At 42.4% G+C, this 21,965-nt stretch overlaps 4 protein-coding genes and 2 pseudogenes across 7 annotated transcripts; 3 read left to right on the top strand and 3 right to left on the bottom strand.

Moving 5' to 3' along the window:
- Window positions 1-2,845: 2,845 nt before the first annotated feature.
- Window positions 2,846-6,057, top strand: LOC4324661 (RGG repeats nuclear RNA binding protein A). Its single transcript, XM_015766580.3, has 6 exons — window positions 2,846-3,236; window positions 3,601-3,985; window positions 4,071-4,209; window positions 5,127-5,285; window positions 5,371-5,427; window positions 5,741-6,057. Exons 1-6 carry the CDS (start codon window positions 3,032-3,034, stop codon window positions 5,936-5,938), a joined length of 1,143 nt encoding a protein of 380 aa, XP_015622066.1. The 5' UTR covers window positions 2,846-3,031; the 3' UTR covers window positions 5,939-6,057.
- A 2,366-nt stretch (window positions 6,058-8,423) lies between these two features.
- LOC4324660 (putative disease resistance protein RGA3) lies at window positions 8,424-11,086 on the bottom strand. Of its 2 annotated transcripts, XM_015789064.3 has the most exons (2): window positions 10,420-11,086; window positions 8,424-10,128 (listed from the first exon to the last, which is right to left on the bottom strand). In XM_015789064.3, the coding sequence occupies exon 2, from the start codon at window positions 10,091-10,093 to the stop codon at window positions 8,627-8,629; it is 1,467 nt and encodes a 488-aa protein (XP_015644550.1). In that variant the 5' UTR covers window positions 10,094-10,128; window positions 10,420-11,086; the 3' UTR covers window positions 8,424-8,626. The 2 variants fall into 2 exon arrangements, with proteins under 2 accessions (XP_015644550.1, XP_066166186.1); XM_066310089.1 differs by having other exon boundaries at window positions 8,424-11,086.
- Window positions 11,087-12,675: 1,589 nt separating this feature from the next.
- Window positions 12,676-13,475, top strand: LOC4324659 (uncharacterized; annotated as a pseudogene).
- A 2,352-nt stretch (window positions 13,476-15,827) lies between these two features.
- On the bottom strand, window positions 15,828-18,808 carry LOC9269167 (putative disease resistance protein RGA3). 3 transcript variants are annotated; one of them, XM_015765595.3, is made up of 2 exons: window positions 17,874-18,808; window positions 15,828-17,577 (listed from the first exon to the last, which is right to left on the bottom strand). In XM_015765595.3, the coding sequence occupies exon 2, from the start codon at window positions 17,414-17,416 to the stop codon at window positions 16,109-16,111; it is 1,308 nt and encodes a 435-aa protein (XP_015621081.1). In that variant the 5' UTR covers window positions 17,417-17,577; window positions 17,874-18,808; the 3' UTR covers window positions 15,828-16,108. The 3 variants fall into 3 exon arrangements, with proteins under 3 accessions (XP_015621081.1, XP_015621078.1, XP_015621080.1); XM_015765592.3 differs by having other exon boundaries at window positions 18,556-18,808; XM_015765594.3 differs by having other exon boundaries at window positions 18,695-18,808.
- A 194-nt stretch (window positions 18,809-19,002) lies between these two features.
- On the top strand, window positions 19,003-20,107 carry LOC112936563 (ribulose bisphosphate carboxylase large chain-like; annotated as a pseudogene).
- Window positions 20,104-21,914, bottom strand: LOC4324658 (putative disease resistance RPP13-like protein 1). Its single transcript, XM_015765590.3, has one exon. It carries the CDS (start codon window positions 21,826-21,828, stop codon window positions 20,305-20,307), a length of 1,524 nt encoding a protein of 507 aa, XP_015621076.1. The 5' UTR covers window positions 21,829-21,914; the 3' UTR covers window positions 20,104-20,304.
- Between the last annotated feature and the right edge of the window lie 51 nt (window positions 21,915-21,965).

Below are 21,965 nucleotides of genomic sequence, written 5' to 3'. Positions count from 1 at the left end.
TGATATCTTAACTATTTATCATTTTTGTCTACGTGGCATACCAACATGGTAATTCTAGGTGAAAATCGGTGTGGGACACACTCGTCAGTCTCTCCTTCCACATATGGATGATTTAACATCTTGTCCATTAATCATTTAATCGGAAGGCTTGCAACCGCATGTGATATTAACTGTTGTAACAAACTACGCTAAAATCCAGGCTTCCACAGCCAGGATCAGTTCGCACCTAAATGAACACTAGAGCCTGGGGCGCGCCGCCTATATGCAGTTGGATTGGAAATAGAGTCAGAAAGCAAGAAAAGCAGATAAATGTAAAAGAAATTAATATTATATTATGTCTACTAATAGTTAATGGTCTTTACCGAAAGTTACACGCATAGATGGTATTTTATACGTACAAGAGAGTTCAGTACATAGCATAAGCACCAAAGATGTAAAGGTAATCCTATCTTACTATAAAGTTATCCCTCACTAACTACTTAAGCTTAACATGTAAAAATATTACATCATCATCCAATAATTAACAAGATGCCACATTATTATTCACTAACAATCATCACATTTAAACATCATGTAAACATGCTATATCTTTATAGTTTTTATAATTTAAGAGCTTTTCAAATACAAGCATGCTAAATTATCATCCAACATAGTTCACATAATGTTTCAATGTATATTTTTATTATGTTTTATGATATCCTATATATTTATATAGTTCATCCTCATTTAGTTAGTGCTTAAATGATTAATCTATGGTCCAAATTATTTTTCTCCTTTTTTCCTCTAATTAAGTCATATCACATCAATTGTTTTTAGCCTTTAGATGATTAATCTACGGTCCAAACTATCTCCCTACTTTTCTTCTTCCATAAAGTCATACCATCTTACTTTTTACGTTTAAATCACCATTCTACATACTATTTAAATTTAAATTATCATAAACCATATTAATTTACTTAATTAATCTGATGTTATCTAGCTATCTTACATGTTATTTTTTTTATTGTTATCATACTAAATTCCCGCAGCAATGCGCGGGGTTTCACTAGTTATCATAGGAGTTGTAACAGAGAGCATAAGCGGTTCATTTCTATAGAAGTATATATTACAGTTCAATGCTAACAAAAGGGCGATCACAGCATAGGTTTAGGTATTGATATGCTCATCACAGAACATCAATTGTTACTTGCACGTGATTCATCTTGTAGAAGTGGAAGATGCAAACTGGGTCGATATATATATCATTATCTGATGCAAAATTTGTCCATCCTTTTTTCAAATTGCAGCGACCATCAATTGAGACGTGAATGATCATGGTAGTTGGAGGACCTCATGCTATTTGCACTTGTGAGCTGATGGTTTTGTTGCTTTTCATGAGTGGTGGGTCACATCATTTAGGTTGAGTTATTTTGGAACGGAGGGAGTAGGCATCCGAGAATTGTCTAGCAAAGTAGTGTAACTAATAATGAGAAGACTTGACTGAAGGAAATTCCCATGAGTGGCGCTATATAGGAATTTCTTCAAGATTTGACTGAAGTAGCAGCCATTGTGACTATGATTTAGAGCAGGTACAATAGCAGGCTATAAGCCGGCTGTAACTATATATCGAGAAGAAAAGAGAAGAGAGAGAAGAAAGCGGGCTACAAATTTGTAGCCGGCTGCAACACGAACTCCAAGATGTTATGTGTGTATGAGAGATGGGACCGTGTATTAATGGTGTAGTATATTTTTATAGTTAACTATTGTATGAATAGGCTATTAGATTGGCTATAGATGTTTTGGAGTCAGTAGTTGGCTATACTATTGACCTTGCTCTTAGTGTCTAATAATGAGAAGAGTAAGGACTCATTTGAATCGCATGAATGGAAAAAAATAGAGGAATAAGAAAAATATATGATTCTGACAAGTAAATATAAAACAGAGAATTACAAAACACATGAATGGCCATTAGATTGTATTACAGGAAAAACACATAAATTGAACGAGAGAATATACTCAAAGGAAATTTTTGTAAGAGGTTGGATCTATATCATTCCATATGAATTTCAAAAGATAAGATATGATTTAATCATTGCTCCAAAGGTTTTTATAGGATTTTTTTTATAGAACTGAAATCCTTCAAAATTCTTATATTTTCATACAAATAAAAGAGGTTCTAAATACTACTCCATCCGTAAAAAAGAAAGGTAACCTAGGTTGTTTTTTTTTGACAGAGAGAGAATGTCGTATAAACCGTGATTTAAATTTACTAACAACGAGAAGAATGTTAGAGAAGTGACAGTGTAACACGATGGATGCAAAGGTGTAAAGGGTTGAAGGTTCGATCGAGATATCGAAAGCAGTGGTTCGACCGATCTGGGTCTTTTTTGGAGAGGTGGCGTACCATGCATTAGTGGCAGCCATTTTTGAAGGGATCGAATAATCGGACGGCTGAGATTGGAAATGATCGAATTGTTCCGGCAGCGTGGCAGCAGGGGAGCCCATTTTGCTCCTACCAGCGAATCTCAGCCGTCCGATCCGCATTCCCCAACCCCATCGGTCCAGATTGCCAGATTCCTAAATCCACGAGCGCCTTCACACCTCTCGAGACCACCCCACCCAAGGAAATCCCCAAACTACCCCTTCAACCTCCCGCGTGGCTAACGTCACCCAAAACCCAGCTCAGCAAATAGTCGCTGGGCTCAAGGCTAATACGGTAATTTCATCACCTCCGAGAAAAAAAAAGTAAAAAAATAAATCCACTAATCCGACACGAAGGATATGAGCTCGCGGCTAGGGTTTCTCCTCCTCACACACTCCCCCCTCCCCCCACTACTCCTTTCGTCTCCAACCCCTCGCCGCCGCCGCCACCCAAAACCCTACCCTTCCCCTCCCCGTATTCTAATGGCGCTGCAACCAATCCGGCACAGCTGCTAGCAATCGACTCCCATCATCCGCGCGCGTCGAGTAGCTCCGTGAACCTACCGCAGCCTCTCCTCTCTCTCTCTCTCCGGCGCCGCCCCCCCCCCCCCCCCCCCCCCCGCGTCTCGCCATGGCGACCCTCAACATGTTCGACATCCTCGGTGCGGACGACAACGACGACCCCTCGCAGCTGCTGGCCGCGGCCGCGGCCGCGGCGCAGAAGGCCGAGGCGAAGAAGGCCGCCGCCGCCGCGGCGGCGCCCGCTGGGAAGGCGGCCCAGGCCGCGTCGGCCGCCGCCAAGTTCCCCACCAAGCCCGCTCCCCCCACCCAGGCTGGTGAGTTGTGGTTGCCGCGGAGTGTTTAGATCTGATATTCGTCGTGAGATGTTTATACTGAATGATACTTAGTTTTGTATGATGAGTTTTTTTTTACTATGGTTTAGTGGTTGTGATTGGATTGTATGTTGCTACTTGCTAGGAGATTATTCTTGTAGTTCTTTTTGCTCAATCTTGGAGTTAGGAACATGTCGGCTGTAAACTTTGTTGCTATGATCTGTAAAGGCGTGAGCTTTGCATTGCTGGAAAGTAGAATTTATTCCCCTCTTAAAACCTGCTGTTCGAATCTTCGATCAGTTTTTAGAATTTATTCCTGCAAACACCACTGGTTCTGATTTCAGCGCCTGAATTGTATTTGTTTCAGCGCGGGAGGCACGGGGTGGTGGTGCACCATCACGTGGAGGATTTGGCCGTGGTGAGCGTGGCCGTGGCAGAGGTGGACGGGGATATGGCCAGAACCGTGATTTTGGTGGAGACAATGCCAATGGCTACCAGGGTGGTTACGGTGGAGGCTATGGAGATGGGGCTGTTGCTGCTGGTGGAGAAGGTGACAGGGAGAGAGGCCCTCGAGCTCCATTCCATGGAGGTAGGCGTGGTGGCTACCGAAATGGTGAATATGGGGATGATTCTGAGAGGCCGCCCCGGAGAAATTATGAGCGCCACAGTGGTACTGGCCGTGGTTATGAGATGAAGCGTGATGGTGCAGGGCGTGGGAACTGGGGAACTGCTACTGATGAGGCTCTTGCACAGTAGGGGAATTTTATCTGTTTATGATGCCTCTTGTCTTGGATAGTGAAGGCACAGATAACTCATAGTGTTATTCTTGGTATGTAGGGAGACTGAGGAAGCCTTGAAGGTTGAGGAGAGTGCTCCTATTGCTGAGAAACAGGGTGAGCAGGATGATGCTCCAACTGGAGAGAAGGATAACAAGGAGGGTGCTGCAAATGAGGAAGAAGAGAAGGAAGAGGATAAGGTAATGATTTTCATCTGTTCTCTACTCTGTCTAAATTGAGGAAACTGCACTGCTATTTTAGAGGTTTGCTGAAATAAAAAATTTATTCTTGTGTGTCTAATAGTACATTTTGGAACTATTTTTGCTACGTCACTTTTACGAGTCTATTGTTGTTCTGTGTTGCTGGTATTATTTGGCATGTCGCCATCATATTGCTTACTATATGATACTTTTCTACTGTCAAAATGATGCAATTCCATCACCCTGGATGTGACAAGTAGTTGCAAATTCAGTTGGTGGTTGGGTTTACACATGAGTTATCAACCCAAGTTAACTACTATCTGCACATGCATGTTCACATATCATGTTAACAGGATTGTGCTGGGCTGATGGACTGTATATTTTTCAACTCAAGCGATACTTAATTTCAACCACAGCATTCTTAATCAATTTGCGTGTAATACAATGGGATAAAAGTGTTTGTGTACACTTTTGATGTGCGGTATTATGGGTTCCAGAATATAGACGTTTTATCTTACTACACTGTTTTGTCTATACATCTTGCTTGAAGCCAATTTGCTGGTAATGTTTTGTATTAACACACCCAGTAGATGTATGGTAGATTGGTAGTTGTGTATTATGATGTGGTGATTTCATCTTACTGTCATTTTTTCCTGTGCATTTTTCTAGAACTAATTTACTTTGCTAGTAATGTTGCTACCTTATTGTTACCGCTTATTTCTTGAACTTGGTTGCTATGCTCTATCTGTTCAGCCCATGGAACAAGCTATATATAGTTACATTGAAAGCTTTGAACAGCTATTACACTTTTCTGGTTTTCCCAGTGAATTTAATTGTGATTATTGCTTCTGCTAATGCATTTGCTGTATAATAAGATCAGCACTGACCTCCCAATGTTATTATATTCTACTATCTAGGAGATGACTCTTGAGGAGTTTGAGAAATTAAGGGAGGAAAAGCGGAAAGCTCTTCTTGCTTTCAAGGCTGAAGAGAGGAAGGTTGAGGTCGATAAGGACCTGCAGTCTATGCAGCCACTTTCTACCAAGAAAGGAAATGATGAAATTTTCATTAAGCTGGTATATTTCTCAGTGTGCTCTATTTCAATCCCTACAGTTGTCTGATTCTAGAATTTTTTTTTGATTAAATGTACCATTTTCTTAGGGTTCTGACAAGGATAAGAAGAAGGAAAATGCTGAGCGCGATGAGCGTGCCAAGAAGGTATTTTAACTTACATACGTAGTAATTGGCAGACCTTTACACATTCTTCGTAGGTCAGTCTGGATGCCAAAATCTTGTAAATTTGAGGTTCTTGTACACATTCGTTTTGGTTGTGAGTGTTGGGTAGATGGATATGATAATAAGACATCTGTTTGGAAGAACATGGGGATGCCTTGGTAAAATGACTACTAATAAATTTTCAAACAAGCCTATGGTGTAATTATTGGATATTCCTAGATTTTGCGATTGATAGCAACTCAATTTATCTTGGAAAAAAAAACTCAGGTTTCTAATCTGTTAAATTTTGTTCCAGTCTGTGAGCATCAATGAGTTCCTGAAGCCTGCGGAAGGAGAAAGGTACTATGGCGGCCGTGGTCGTGGAAGGGGGCGTGGAGATCGTGGCGGTCGTGGATATGGTGGTGGTTACCAACGTGGCCCATATTCTACATCTGCACCATCCATTGAAGATCAGGCTCAGTTCCCAACCCTTGGTGGGAAGCCGCGTGCGTGAACGGTCTAAGAGCATCGCAGCATTGTTTTTACTGGTGTCACCTTTAAATTTTGCCCGCAGTTGAATCATATTGTCACGGTTAATCGGAACAAATAATGGTGTTGCCTGTGCCTTTTTTCCATCGTGTGTTGGTCTACTTTGTATACCGGAGTTGCTTGTCAGAATTAGCCTCTAATTTTGTAGGCTAGCTTTTACCATTTTGTTAAAAATCTGCATTCCTTGCATGTTTATTAGCTGCTGTTGCCGCTGGCTTGTGTTTGCGTGTGATGATGTCCTACGCTGTGTGAGACCTCAGCGTACAACCATGGTGCGCTCCAGGAGCCCAGAGCTATGGACACAGCCTGAGCTCAAGGACAAACTGCAGAATGGTCCGTTCTCTTCCGCAATTGCACGAGCTAGTCAGAATTGGGTGTCTGGGGTGTCTGGTGGTACGGCGTGTTTAGTTTCAAAATAATTCTTCAAACTTATAACCTTTTCATCAAATCAAAATGTTCTTACACAAACTTTCAACTTTTTTATCACATCGTTTTAATTTCAACTAAATTTTCAATTTTGGTGTGAACTAAACACAGCCGTACGAACTGCTGGTTTATGACCCAAACAGGAAATCTTGAACTAAACAGGAAGAAGCATGCTCTGCTCAAGTTACAAAAGCCAACATAAAAACATGGTCCGTAACAGAGACCTTCTAGCTTGCTATATATTTTTAGATCACACCTACGGTCGTGTTTAGTTAACACAAAATTGAAAATTCGGTAGAAATTGGAACGATGTGACAGAAAATTTGGTTGAAATTGGAACGATGTGATGGAAAAGTTGGAAGTTTATGTATCTAGAAAAGTTTGGATGTGATGGAAAAGTTGGAAGTTTGAAAAAAAACTTTGGAACTAAACACGGCCAACTTGTACTCCGTCCTAGATGCAGGCTGTGTTTAGTTCCCGCCAAAATTAGAAGTTTGATTAAAATTGGAACGATGTGACGGAAAAGTTAAAAGTTTGTGTGTAGGAAAGTTTTGATGTGATGGAAAAGTTGGAAGTTTGAAGAAAAACTTTAGATCTAAACACGGCCGCAATGTACAATAGTAGCGCAAATTCGAAAAGTGGGAGACTCCATGCTAATAGCTAAAACATTAGCTATAAGAAGTAAGAAGTGAATCAATCAAATTACTTGACCCTTGTCTGTTGCCATTACGGTATCGTATTGTTTTGTTGTGCCATATGATGGACCTACTCTGGATCTTGACAATACCAACACTGAGACCCTGTTCACATTCCACCCCAAAATTTTACACCCTGTCACATCGAACGTTTTAACACTTGCATGAAGTATTAAATAATAAATTTGCGAAACGAATCTTTTAAGCCTAATTGCTCCATGATTTGACAACATGGTGCTACAATAAACATTTGCTAATAATGGATTAATTAGGCTTAATAAATTCGTCTCACAGTTTACTGACGAATTCTGTAATTATTTTTTTATTAGTGTCCAAACACCCTATGCGACACCCTATATAATATCCGATGTGACACGCCAAAACTTTACACTCCTGGATCTAAACACCCCCTGATTTCAAATCAAACTAACCCTTCTGAGAGCGCCTGGGTATAATTGTTTTGTTGGTGAACTATAGATTTTGTGAATGATTCTAACTCTCTCTCTAACTCTCTCTCTCTCTCTCTCTCTCTCTTTTTGAAAAAAATGTGTTCAGTCTGGTGAACTTTGTTCTAACATGTGAGCATCAATTAGCTCTTGAAGCCTACTGAAGGACAAAGGCAATATAATCCTTGGTGGGAAGTCAAGGATGTTTTCTTTCACAAAAAAAAAAAGAAAAGAAAAGTCAAGGATGTGAACGGTATAAGAGCATTATAAGCATTGTTTTTACTGGCGTCACCTTTAAATTTTGCCCGGATTTGAATCATGTCATAGTTAATCAGAGCAAGTAACGGTGTGTTGCATGTGGTTTTCTTTCATCCTGTTTCTCTACTTTGTATACCGAAGTTGCTTGTACTCAGAATTAGCCTCTAAATTTGTAGGCTAGCTTTTACCATTTTGTTGAAGATTGCTATTCCCTGCATGTTTAACTGTTTGTTATCACTGCTTTGTGTTTGTTCGAGATGCATGTGAGACGGCTAAGCTCAGGCACAACCATGGTGCGCTCCAGGAGCCCAGTGCTGTGGGCTCAGCCTGAGGCCCTCCCCTGAGCTCAAATGCTCACCAAACAGGAGGCATTCTTGTTGCTCCTGTTCAAATATAACCATGCAAGTTCCATTCATCAAAATCTAATTGTTCAAATATAATTTGCAGTGAGTGAGATGTCAATAGTTGACAATGTTATTCAGACAGAGGGGGTAATATAGAGATATGCAGATTCAACTTTTATAAATTTTTAGAAATGTATAAAGCGAAAAAGGTACATCCAACCTTCAGAAAAGAAAACAAAACCATATGATTAAAAGATCGGATAACGGAAGATGACACAGCATTCCTGCAGAGGGATGTACATAACTGTTGTAAGTTTACATCATCAAAAGGGGGGAAAACATGGGGCAAACAACAAGTTAAAATAACTGGATAAGAATGGACTAACATATTTGCTAAACTGTTGATGTTATAGCATCCAAATTGTTTGCTTTGCCATATGGATGGACCTACAATACAGTTTGACAACACCAATTCCATTCCAGATCAAACTAACTCTTCTGAGAGCGCCCCGGATCGCTTCCTTTTAGGAGGTAGCATGAGTTTCGGTTGTGCAAGTATCTCGTATTGCGCGATGTAGCTATAGTATGGAGGTATGCTGGATTGCCATTCCAAGACTTCATATTTCGCTCGAGGCTTAACATTTCGAGAAACCATATCAATTGATCGTATCGTTGGTAGATTATTTTGACTTATAGAACTTGCTTGATAAAGTTTGTATGTCGCTAGGCCACTGCAGCCATGTTTGTTTTTATGCATCCAAACGTAAGTAAGTCCACCGTTATTTTTATTTGTGTCTCTTGGGTGTTCACCAAACAGACGGACATGCTTGTCTGTGTAATATTTCAGACGTTTGAGATAACTGTACCAGAATTGAGCACATATATTAGATCTTAGTATGCTCCCATGGACGTTTAATCCAATGAATGATCTATTCACCAAAGCCGCGATGTCCATACATATGGATGCTAGCTTAGGCTCCTCTACAGGACTTGTGCTCCCAAATGCAATCGTCTTGAAGAAATACCAAAAAACTTCTTTTGGGAGAAAATCTAATTGGAGTGCCTTTGTTGTTCCAAACAATTCTATCTTGTTTGATCGGCTCATTATTATGATCTTACTCACAGGTGCTATGTGGTCTCCTCTAAGGCTGTGCAATATCTTCTTCCATGTTTCATCATCCATCTCATCAACAAGTTCAATGATAGCTAATGACTGTTTGCCTGAGACAGGATTTCGATATTTGACTGCGCCGGTATCTGGAAGAAACGCCATGTCTCCATTATTCTCAATGCTACCAAGGCCATAGAAAACAATTGTAGAGAAGTATTTACGCACCCTTTCATCATGGCAGACATGCTCAACAAGAGTGCTCTTCCCAACCCTGCCTGGGCCAATTATCGGAAGCACATCAATAACTTCTTCACCGCCGGGAGGATGTCGTGCTAGCAGGAAGTTGATGACCCTTTCCTGTTCTTCTTGGCGACCAAACATGCAGTTCTCTAGCAACAAGTAGCTGCAATAAGGTTGTCGACTCATACGAGGGTAGCTGCTCACAAACACAACAAACTCCTGCATGTCTGAAACAATGCTTTCCAGGTGACCAAGCATCTTATGCAGCTCTTTTCTCTCCGAAACTTCAGATACCATTTTCCTTGTTGTAGTGGAGAAGCAAAACTGCTTTAATGGATTGAAAGAGGACAGGGCAAGAGAGTGATCACGCACCTCATCTTGAGCATGCGCTTGAACGATTCGGCACCTGAAATTATCAAGGAAGTAGTAGCCCCTGTACATCATATTGCTCAGCATTCTAAGTTGCAGCAGCATAGCTTGATTTGTGATGTGCCTACTGTCAGCCTCCTCAACGATGGCTTGGATCCGGAGCAGCAAGCGATGTAAGCATTGTAGATTCTCCTCAACACCCTGATGCTTCTGGTAGTAACTGTCAACCATGAAGGATATGGACCTGCTGAGAAGATCACCAAGAACTGCAGAAAAGAAGGTATCCATAGTGATATATCTTGTGCTTAGAAAAGGCAAAGCAATCAGGAATGCAACTCAACAGCAAAATGCCAACTCTGAAAACACAAAGCTAGCGAGGAGTAAAGAGTTGTCATGTAGCTGAATTGCATCGTAAGGCCGCTGTCTAGGTGCAATGCACGGAACGCTTTGCACAGTGGGTCATTTATTGATGGCTCAGTTGATTTCTGCACAATTAGCCATAGGTGGCCAGTGAAAAGGCTTGTAAGAGGCAACGATTTTAAGAGCATGCGTCAAACCTTAGAATTAGCCAACATCTGGAACCAGCACAGCTTGAAAGCTTCCATTGACAGCAGTGCCGCAATGTAACCATGTCAAATTCTCCTTCCACAACGCTGCTTGATTCCAGTAGTACATATCAATGAGGAATATGTAGGATATGGATCTGCTGATAAGATCACCAAGAAGTGCAGGGGGAAAAAAACAAAGTCACTATGGTGAACTGTTGTGAAGGGAGTTGTAAAAGTGGTATTTCAGGCCGTATTGCAAGAGCTAGTGGGACCTGTGACAATCAGGCAGGTTAGTCAAATATCAATTCAGATCCTCTGCGTGTGCACATGCACATGCAAGTACTGCAGACTGACATGTGGACCCGAGGGTCTGTGGGACTCACATATCAGTGGGCAGCACTATATGTGCAGTACTGCAGAGGACCATCACTCGTCAAATACTACTATGATGTTGATCCATGAAAATAGTTGGATGGCAGGCTGCTATCTAAATGCAACGATTCTTCAAAGGCACGTGGGTCACTTAGGACTAACTAAGTGCTTGTTGATTTCAGCTGTTGACTAGGAACATTTTGAAGAACACACGAAAAAATCCACACCCTCCACACGGAAAACTCTGCATGGATTAATTGGATTTGGGAACAATTCCGAGACGAAGCCCTCCAACCCAGCAGACTCCTCGGCACTCATTGGAAATCTATCGCAGACAAGCTCCCCGAGTACAGGCGAATCACCAGAGTAATAATTAGAAACGGGAGAAGATCATCCTTCTGGCTCGATGTCTGGCATGGCAACGCCCCTCTTTCCCAATCCTTTCCGGCTCTGTTGTCGCACTCAACTAGACAACACTGCTCAGTCCGCCAAGTGAAGCAAGCGGGGCTCCCTCTGGGACTCACCCCTCGTCTCTCTTCAGCCGCCCGAGAAGACTTAGCAGAAGTGCAGGATATCATCCAACAACTGGAGCTCTCAAGTGGTATGGATCAGCGGATCTACTCCCCAAATGGCCACTCAGAGACCTTCTCCTCCAGCTCCCTATATCAATTCCTTTCCTCTTCCAATCTACCTAATTGTGCCAACTGGGATTTCGTCTGGAACAATGCAGCTCTGCCAAGAGTGCAATTCTTCGCCTAGCTCATGAAAAAAAACAGGCTGCCCACTTGCGCAAACCTCTACAAGAAAACAATATTGTCAACTGCTGCATGCGAGCTGTGCCTCTGCCAAGATGAAGACGAAGATCACCTCCTTTTACACTGTCCCTTTCTTTAGCTTTCTGGTCTGTGATCCGAGTTCACCCGAATATCCCCTTAGCACAACTCCTATTTCAGCTCAAGCCGCCTCCGATAATCTCGACGGTAGAATTCAAGTGCTTCTACCTCCTTTGCTTTTGGTGTCTTTGGAATCACCGACACAATGTGGTCTTCAGAAAAGAATCCCCCTCCCTCCAGCGGATCCTTCGCCGATGTGTTGAAGATGCATCCCTTTGGTCAGAACGATTGAAATGTAATGTACGTCCCATAGTTTCGCAGTGGAAGCGTTGCTTCGCTTCTGCCCTTTCATCCCTGTAAATTCAGGCGGGGAAGCTCCCCCCCCCCGGCGTTGAAAATTCAAAAAAAAAAAAAGAACACAAGGTCGATTTGCCATGATCATACATAATTTTAATGAGGCTTTGTCGAAGAGAACAATTCATAGCATCAAGAATGGGACAGTTTCATATATGCGTGCTAGCACTCAGGTACAGTTAGAGAACAAGGCATTCGATGATAGCACTGAAATCACAAAAAATCCAGCTATTGTATCGGACTATTCGATGATATTATTAAAGTGATAGAAAAAGGAGCCTCTATGTTCGCTCTCACGGCTTAAAAATTCTCATATTAATCGAAGAAAAAGGAAAAATAGAGTTTAAATAGGAATATAATTTAAAAATAACTGAAATTCGAATTTTTTTAAAAAAAATTGAATATTGAAATAGAAGGCTAGAGCCCATATACGTATACAATTATAAATAATTGAAATTCGAAATTAAAAAAAAGAACAAAAGTAGAGGTTAGAGTCCATATAGAAATATAATTTATAAATATCTAAAATTAAAAATTTTAAAAAATAAGGAATATTAAAATAAAAGTATAAGAGTCTATATAGAATGTAATTTAGACATAATTAAAATTTCGGATTAAAAGAATAAGGAATATTGAAAGTAGAACTAAAATGCTCCCCTTCACATTCTACCCCTTACCCCAGACCAGCACCCCCCCCCCCCCCCCCAGCCACGGCTCGGAGACGAGGAGGTTCGGGCGGTGAATCCGGTGATGACGAGGCGCGTGGGCGGCGTGCGGCTATTGGCTCGGGCTTCCTCCGGTAGCCAGCGATGGCGACGCCTTGCGGCAGCGGCGGGCGCGGCCGGCGACGACGACGGCCTGCGACGGCGACGGCTACAGCGGCGGGCGGCCGTCCTCCTCCCGGATCCGGCGGCGGCGGCCCGGTGGCGGCGGGAGGAGAGCCCAGCGGAGGAGTCGGCAATGGTGTGGCCGGCGACGGCGACGGCTTGCGGCGGTGGAGGATGGGGGAGGCGAGGGGGAAGAGGCTTCGTGCTCCTCCAGTCGGGCGCATTCGCCGCCATTCCGCCCGCGCTCGCCGAGGCCATCGGCGCCGCTGGGTAGGGCGCGAGCGTCTTGGAGGTGATGGGCGGGGCGCGCAGACTGCTCGTGCCGGACCCGACCGGGACCTGCTCCCAACTCCCGTGGCATGCGAGTTGAGTGGTGCCAGATCCGGCGGCTACGACTGGGCAACGGCTGATCCGGGGAAGGCTTCGTGCTCACTGGTGCTGCCTTCTCCCATGACTCCGACCTCCCTCTCTAGCCGCCGCCGGCGTCCCCCGCTGGATGCAGTCAATGTAGGCTCGGGACTCGCCTGATCTGGGGTGGATCGACGACCATTGGGCTGTCGAAGCATAGCAGAGACCCAGGCAGAGGTGTAGGTTGCTGCTTGCAGGTCCGCCACTGCCCGTGGACAGACAGTGCTCGTCGATCGCATTGCTGTAGGCGCCAGCGACTAGTCCTGCCAGGCCTGACTGGAGAACGGTGGGATTTGGTGCTGCTGCACCCTCAGCGGCGCTGGTTAGTTCCTTTTTTTTATTGGATCGATGGAAGTTCTGAGCTGAGCTTGTTACTATTGTGCTTTTGGCTTTTTGTGGTCTCGATCTAGTTGAACAGAGCTGTTCTAAGAGCATCTTAATATTATTCCCTTGCTTAGCAGTAACCAAGTATTACAAATCAATAGCGATAAAGGTATTAAATGAAAAATTTGCCCCTTTATATCTTTGTAGTTTGTAATAAGCCTGCTAAATTCTCAATGTTCATGTGTTCTGTTCAAAATTTATATGATTCAGAAATTATCCAAGCCACTTGTGCTAGCGTTATTCATAAATTAAGATGTCATGGCTGATATGATCTGTGTATGTTTGAATTTCGACAGTAATCTCAAATTTATACAACTCAAAACTTGTATAAACCACCGGTGCTATCTGTTAGAGCTTGCATTTTCAGAAATAGCTGTAATTGGACATATTTTCATAAATGATCATGTATTCTTAGTGAATTTGGTTCTATGTATTGTTGTGATGATTGCTGCTTTTGCTGGATCAAGCATCATGAGTGAATAGCCCTGATACCAGAGGTTTTTTTTGCAACGCATGAAGAACCATGCTCTCATCTTAATTTTCATTTGTTCAGTCATGAGTTGTTTGTGCAATATATTCAGAAAAGTGTTCCCATGTGAATTTCATTTGTTTAGTGATATATTTGTGCGTGCAATATTTGGAAAACTGCCAATAGCATCATCATCAGGTTCTCTGATATGTTTGATAAATGAAAACTCTAGAAGCTCAATTCGGTAGCAGTTCTATGAAGTTTTGTGGTTCAACAGAGCATATCAATTGATTTTCTCTGAACTGCTCTCTGAAATTTTGTGGTTCAACAGAGCATAGGTGTTTGAATAAAATAATCTACAACCTATTAACGTGATGATGGTAACGTTTTTTATCAGTGAAGGATTAAAACTCCTTGATTCCCATTTATTTATGCGAAGGAAAAAATGAGCCATTTTTTATCCCAGTTTTGCATCACGGAGGAAAAAAATCTATTTTTCAAATGTTATTTACTGATGTGTCATGATTCATGATCTGAGAATTTATCATTGTTTTAGACGGATCTATTTGGTTTTACTTAAATGCTCACCCTCTAGTTTTAACCCTTCTAGAACTGTGCCATTTGCCCATCTGTAATATAGTGCAGCGGAATGATTCATTCGGCTCAGTTGAACTAGAAAATCTAGAAAATGAACCTTGCAGCTGAATGATTTATTCCGATCATCTTGACCAAATAGATTTATTTCTGGATTTGGTATTTGTTTTCTCATTCCGCTGAGTAGCACAATGTTTAATTGTAGGCTGGGAGTAAGGCGAGCCCAAGAACACTATAGTCCGGATTTAATTTTTGCTTTCTCATTTTCAGGTATAGCAGAGTACATTATGCTCATGTGAATACAACCAAGTACATTTTCAGATCCGGTTGCTAGCCAGTGCCATGGAGGAGCAGCAACGACCACCTCCATGCCGCGACGCCGTCAATGTCCAGCCAGCGCCAGTCATCTCCGCCACCAACCACCGGCCGGTCTCTAGATCTATGTTATATTGTCATAGAGTAAAATGTTTACTCACACCGTATGATTGTTTCATGCCGTGTAGGCTTATTGTAAAAAAGTTACTATTCTCATATTTCTCATTGTATTCATATCGTGTAGGCTTATTGTAAAACATTTACCATGTGCTAATAAGTGTCCGTGAAAAATACTTGAGTCTATTTAACTATATTTAACTAGATAGTAAAATTATTACTCAACAATAACGAATTAATCTAACAATATGTTCACGAGTAATTGATTTACTTAGTGAGGCTCCAGTGTGAACAAAAACCAATAACTTATTGACGAAAAAAATATTGGGCGCGGACGTAATCTCCTAGTAATTCTTTTACTTATGGTTCCACGTTGGAAGGAAAATAACATAAATCAATTGGGTGTGCGGTAGTGTTAGTAACTCATTTACTTATAGGTCTTTTACTACCGTAAGTAATTTACTTACTAAGAAAAAAGAACGTGGCAACAGAAAGGTGCGGGTGTGGAGCGGTTGGGGGTGGGGGAGGAGAGAGAAAGGTGGTTTTTCTGGGTGGGAATGGGGGTGGGTAGGGAGGCATGTGAGGGGAGCATTTTAGTTAGTTTAGCGCTGCCCTATATATATATACATATACATATATATATGTATGTATGTATGTGTGTGTGTATATATATATATATATGTATGTATGTGTGTGTGTGTATATATACATATACATATATATGCTATTATATGAGAGTATAAGTATGCTAGCCGCACAATCTGCGTGGGCCATCATGCTAGTTACATCGTAAACTTCCAACCATAGATGGACACAGCTAATAATATCAGTCAAAAAGGGAAAATACATAGTTGAAACTCCATGCTAATTGCTAGAATAACTTGCTAAGAAGTGAATTAACAAAATTGCTAAACTCAGTCTATTACTCTATTGCTGTTATAACATCATGGTTGTTTCCTGTGCCATACTGATGGAGATACTCCGGAGTATGTCTCAAAACTAGTTCTAGATCAAACTAACCCTTGTTAGATCGGCCGGGATCGCTTCCTCTTAGGAAAAATAATTGGCGGTCGTGCAAGTACCTCGTGATGCACCATGTAGCTGTAGTAAGGAGGTACACTAGATCGCCATTCTAGGGCATCAAATTTCCCTTCAAGCTTAATATCTCTAGTAAGAAGTTCGCTTGTTCGTATCACGGGCAGATCATTCAGATTCGCAGAACTTATTTGATAAAGATGGAATGTCGCCGTCACAGCAGACCAATTTTTATACGACCAAATGTAAGTAAGTCCACTTCTTTTCTTAAACATGTCGCTCTGATGTTCACCTTGGAGGTGGATATACCAGCCTGTGAAATATCTATAGTATTCAAGAAAGGTGTACCAGAATTGAGCACTAAGATTTGACCTGAGTATTCCACCAATGACGTGTGCTCCAATGAACGATCCATTCATCAGGACGGCGATCTCCATACATACGGCTGCTAGTTTCGGCTCCTCTTCAGGATTTGAGCTCCCGAATGCAATTGTCTTGAAGAAGTACCAAAATGCTTCTTTTGGGAGAAAATCTAGTTGAAGTGCTCCTGTTGTTCCAAAAGTTGCTATGTTCTTTGATCGACTTGTTATTATGATCTTACTCACAGGTGTTATGTGGTTTCTCAATCTGTGCAGTATCCTTCTCCATGTTTCATCATCCATATCATTGGAAAGTTCAATGACAAGCAATGATTGTTCAGTCGATGAAGGATTTTGATGTTTGATTACAACGGTGTCTGTAAGAAGCGCATGGTATTCACCCCCAATACCATCTGGGCTGTAGAAAACAATTGTAGAGAAGTATTTACGTACCCTTTCATCGCGACAGACATGCTCTACAAGAGTGCTCTTCCCAACCCTGCCTGGGCCAATTATCGGAAGCACATCACAGCCTTCTGCACCAGGGCGGCATGGTTTTAGCAAGAAGTTGATTACCCTCTCTTGTTCTGCTTGGCGGCCAAACATGCAATTTTCTAGCAACAAGTAGCTGCAGTAAGGCTGGCGACCCATACGAGGGTAGCTGCTTAGAAACACAACAAACTCCTGCATGTCAGAAACAATGGTTTCCAGGTGACCAAGCATCTTCTGCAGCTCTTTTCTCTCCAAAACTTCAGATACAATTTTCCGTGTTCTAGTGGAGAAGCACAACCGCTTAAATGGACTGAAAGGGGACATGCCAAGAGAGCGATCACCCAGCTCATCTTGAGCATGCGGTCGAACGATTCGGTACCTGAAATTATCAAGGAAGTAGTAGCCTCTGTACATCATATTGCTCAGCATCGTAAGTTGCAGCAGCATAGCTTGATTTGTGATGTGCCTACTTGACGCCTCCTCAACGATGGCTTGGATCCGCAGCAGCACATGGTGTAACTTCTGTAGATTCTCCTCCACACCCTGATGCTGCTGGTAGTAACTGTCAACTATGAAGGATATGGACCTGCCGAGAAGATCACCAAGAACTGCAGAAAAGAAGGTATCCATAGTGATATATCTTGTGCTTAGAAAAGGTAAATCAATCAGGAAGGCAACTCAACAGTAAAATGCAACTCTATAAACACAAAGCTAGCGAGAAGGAGTAAAGAGTTGTCATGTTGCTGCTGAATTGCATGGGAAGGCCGCTGTCAAGGTGCAATGCACAGAACGCTTTGCACAGTGGGTCATTTATTGATGGCTCAGTTGATTTCTGCACAATTAGCCATAGGTGGCCAATGAAAAGGCTTGTAAGAGGCCACGATTTGCAGAGGACGTGTCAAACCTTAGAATTAGCCAACATCTGGAACCAGCACAGCTTGAAAGCTTCCATTGACAGCAGTGCCGCAATGTAACCATGTCAGATTCTCCCTCCACACCGCTGCTTGATTCCAGTAGTATATATCAATGAGGAATATGTAGGATATGGATCTGCTTATAAGATCACCAAGAAGTGCAGGCAAAAAAAATGTCACTATGGTTAACTGTTGTGAAGGGAATTGTAAAAGTGGTATTTCAGGCCCTATTGCAAGAACTAGTGGGACCTGTGACAATTAGGCAGGTTAGTCAAATGCTATGATGTTGATCCATGGAAATAGTTGGATGGCAGGCTGCTATCTAAATGCAACAATTCTTCAAAGGCACGTGGGTCACTGAGGACTAACTGAGTGCTTGTTGATTTCAGCTGTTGAATAGGAACATTTGGAAGAGCACAAGGCGGATTTGCCATGATCATACATAATTTTAATGAGGCTTTGTCGAAGAGAACAATTCATGGCATCAAGAATGGGAAAGGTTCATAGATGCGTGCTATAGCACTCAGTACAGTTAGAGAGCAACGCATTTAGGGCCGCGCCAAAGCCCAAAGCCAACCCTAGCTATTGTATCGGCCTAGTCGATGAAAGCATTGAAATCACAAGAAATCCAGCACCCAATATGCATCTATCTACCCAAGATATTTACCCTACCAATCGCGCCGTCGTGGAAGTCAGGCAGCGAGGATTAATCCGGCGCAGCAAACCAGGGGCAGCACGGGCGGCGGTGGCGTGGATACGCGGACGAGCTCGAGCGGCGCGGCCGGCGAGTTTGTGCGGCAGGAAACTCTACCTGCCAGAGGATGGTGGAGGCGCGCCGGCGGAAGATCTCCCCGGCGGCCATCGCCGGACCTGACGCCGTCACCATGAGCCTGTGACGCGGCCAGAGAACCCAACCGAGCCTTGCAACGGGAGGCAGGAAGGGAAGAGCCCAAGATATATGGGCCAGTTTTAAGGTTGGGCTTTTAATCTTAAGCGGGCTGAATAGTCATACCGTCCTTCTGCTAGTGCTTCCCCCTCAAGGCCTCAAATTTCCTTTTTTTTTTCTCAAAATAAGATAAAGAAGCTGCACATGTTCTGAAAACACTTCAAAACAAACCCATGCAAGTATCAAGATAGTTCCAAAAGGTGGGGAACCGGGCTATACACAACTTTCAATATTTTTTTTTAGAAAAACTTTCAAATGTAACTATAGCATAAATTCATGAACTGTGGGATGGATGTATGTCACCGGAAACAGAAACTAAAGAAAATGTTAAATTTCAAGCTGGTGTCAAGAATTATAAATTGACTTACTACACCCGAGACGAGAGTACGAAACCAATGACACCGATCGACAGCATTCCGAGTAACTCCTCAGACGGGGGGTTCCGCCCAAAGGAGAGGCTACAATAGCTACCAAATCTTCTACTGGTACATGGACAATTGTTTGGATTAATGGACTTACTAGTCTTGATTGCTACAAAGGCTTATGCTATCACATCAAGCCCATTGTTGGAAAGGAAAATCAATATATCGCTTATATAGCTTATCTATTAGACCTATTTTGAAGAGGGACTCTTCCATTTGGGTAATATACTCCCTTCATTTTTTAATAGATGACGCCGCTGACTTTTAAATATATGTTTGATCATTCGTCTTATTAAAAAAACTTATGCAAATGTATAAGATATAAATCACGCTTAAAATACTTTGAGTGATAAAACAACTCACAACGAAATAAATTATAATTACGTAAATTTTTTGAATAAGATGAATGGTCAAACGTGTGACAGGAAGTCAACGGCGTCATCTATTAAAAAACGGAGATTGTATTTGGTTTCAAAGCCCCACGCGCTCTAGTGCTCTACGTCCAGAGGATTACGAATTCCCTCTACTTATTCAAAAACTTTTCAAGGACCACCTCATGGTATCTAAGTTGCAAGGGATAAGTTCAACAAGTACGATTGTCCTTTATTAGAATGTATTAGTAAACTAAAATTGAGATTATCTGCAAAAAAAATATGGTAGAGCATGATATGAGTTTCTATGTGGTGGACTTGATTTTACTAAAGACGATGAAAACGTGAAGTCACAACTATTTATACGTTGGAGGGACTGTTTTGTCTTTTCTGCCAAAGCTATTTATAAAGCACAGGCCGAAACCGGTTAAATTAAGGTTCATTACTTGAATGCGACTGAAAAAACCATCTGGAACGAAGATTAGATAAGGGAAGATGGCATTACATCCATGCAAAGAGATGTACATAGCTAATAGTTTAGTTTACAATGTCAAAACGGGGGAAACATGTGAGCAAACTCTCTGTTGAACTAAACTATCAGTTGTTGTTACGGCATCCATACTGTTTCCTGTGCCATATGGATCAACCAACTCTAGACTCTAGTGACCCCAACGATTTCAGATCAAACTAACTGTCCAGACAGTGACCGGGATCGCTTCCTTTTAGGCGGCATATGCAGCGGCCGTGCAAGTACCTCGAAATGTGCCATGTAGCAGTAGTAAGGTGGTATCTTCGATCGCCATTGCAGGACATCAACTTTCCCTTGAAGCTGAACATTTCCAACAAGAACATCGCTTGCTAGCACCATGGGCTGATCATTCAGATCTTCAGAACTTGCTTGATAAAGAGTGTATGTCAATGCATATGTCGCTTCAGTAACACACCGATTTTCAGGCGTCCAAACGCAAGTGTGTCCACTTATCCTTTTATATGTTTCAGTTGGATGTTCGCCTAGCTCACGGATATGAATGTCTGTATAATATTTAAAGCATTCGAGAAACTTGTACCAAAATTGAGGATTGAGATTAGACCTGAGTATGTCACCAATGATGTATGTTCCCATGAATGATCTATTCATCAAGGCAGCGATCTCCATACATATGGCTGCTAGCTCCGGCTCTTCTTCAGGATTTGCGCTCCCAAATACCATCGTCTTGAAGAAATACCAAAACTCTTCTTCTGGGAGAAAATCTAGTTGAAGTGCTTCCGTTGTTCCAAAGGTTGCTACCTTGTTTGATCGACTTGTTATGATGATCTTACCCACAGGTGTTGAGTGGTCTCCTCTCAGTCTGTGCAATATTCTTGTCCATGTTTCATTATCCATATCATTGACAAGTTCAATGATAAGAAGTGATTGTCCAGTTGATGCAGGATTTCGATGTTTGATTACACCGATTTCAGTAAGAGGCACCAATTCTCCACACTCAATACTATCTGCGCCATACATAAGTATTTTAGAGAAGCATTTACGAACCATTTCATCATGGCAGACATGCTCAACAAGAGTGGTCTTCCCAACTCTGCAAGGCCCAATTATTGGGAGCACATCAATGCCTTTTGAACCGGCAGGACGATGTGGTTCTAGCAAGAAGTTGATGATCCTCTCCTTCTCTATTTGGCGGCCAAACATGCAGTTTTCCAGCAACAAGTAGCTGCCATAAGGCTGGCGACTCATACGAGGGTAGCTGCTCATAAGCACAACAAACTCCTGCATGTCTGAAACTATGCCTTGCAGGTGATCAAGCATCTCTTGCAGCTCTTTCTTCTCCAGAACTTGTGACAGAATTTTCCATGTTCTAGTGGAGATGCAGAAACGCTTTAATGGACAGAAATGGGACAGGCCAAGAGAGTGATCACCAACCTCATCTTGAGCATGTGCTTGGATGTTTCGGTACCTGAAGCTATCGAGGAAGTAATAGCCTCTGTACATCACGTCTCTCAGCATCCTGAGCTGCAGCAGCATCGCCTGGTTTGTGATGCACCTCCGGTCGGCCTCCTCGACTGTGGCTTCGATCCGCAGAAGCACACGGTGTAACCGCTGTTGATTCTCCTCGGCATCCTTCTGTTGCTGGTGGTATCTGTTGATCAGGAAGGATACAGACCTGCTGAGAAGATCACCAAGAACAGCAGAAAAGAAGGTGTCCATGGTGGGGTGTTGTGATTGGAAGAAGGTGTGCAGTGAGGCAGGGAAGCTAGCCACATGCTATCTTGTCGATGTTGAACTGCATTTGCAAGAGTCTTTGATGGAAGAGTCGGAAAGAAGAAAAAGAAAAAAAAGAAGAA

Source organism: Oryza sativa, chromosome 1, assembly GCF_034140825.1.
Source record: "Oryza sativa Japonica Group chromosome 1, ASM3414082v1".
NCBI classification, from domain to species: Eukaryota; Viridiplantae; Streptophyta; class Magnoliopsida; order Poales; family Poaceae; genus Oryza; species Oryza sativa.
Note: the sequence above shows the minus strand (reverse complement) of the source record. Positions and strands in the feature narration are given on the sequence as shown.

What these genes read in the sequence shown, in the direction of transcription:
- LOC4324658 (XM_015765590.3), bottom strand. Translation starts at nt 21,828, where the DNA reads ATGGACACCTTCTTTTCTGCTGTTCTTGGTGATCTTCTCAGCAGGTCT.
- LOC4324660 (XM_066310089.1), bottom strand. Translation starts at nt 10,150, where the DNA reads ATGGATACCTTCTTTTCTGCAGTTCTTGGTGATCTTCTCAGCAGGTCC.
- LOC4324661 (XM_015766580.3), top strand. Translation starts at nt 3,032, where the DNA reads ATGGCGACCCTCAACATGTTCGACATCCTCGGTGCGGACGACAACGAC. An exon ending in ATGAAATTTTCATTAAGCTG is followed by an intron (nt 5,286 to 5,370) that starts GTATATTTCTCA and finishes CCATTTTCTTAG; the next exon opens with GGTTCTGACAAGGATAAGAA. An exon ending in GCGATGAGCGTGCCAAGAAG is followed by an intron (nt 5,428 to 5,740) that starts GTATTTTAACTT and finishes ATTTTGTTCCAG; the next exon opens with TCTGTGAGCATCAATGAGTT.
- LOC9269167 (XM_015765595.3), bottom strand. Translation starts at nt 17,416, where the DNA reads ATGCTGCTGCAACTTACGATGCTGAGCAATATGATGTACAGAGGCTAC.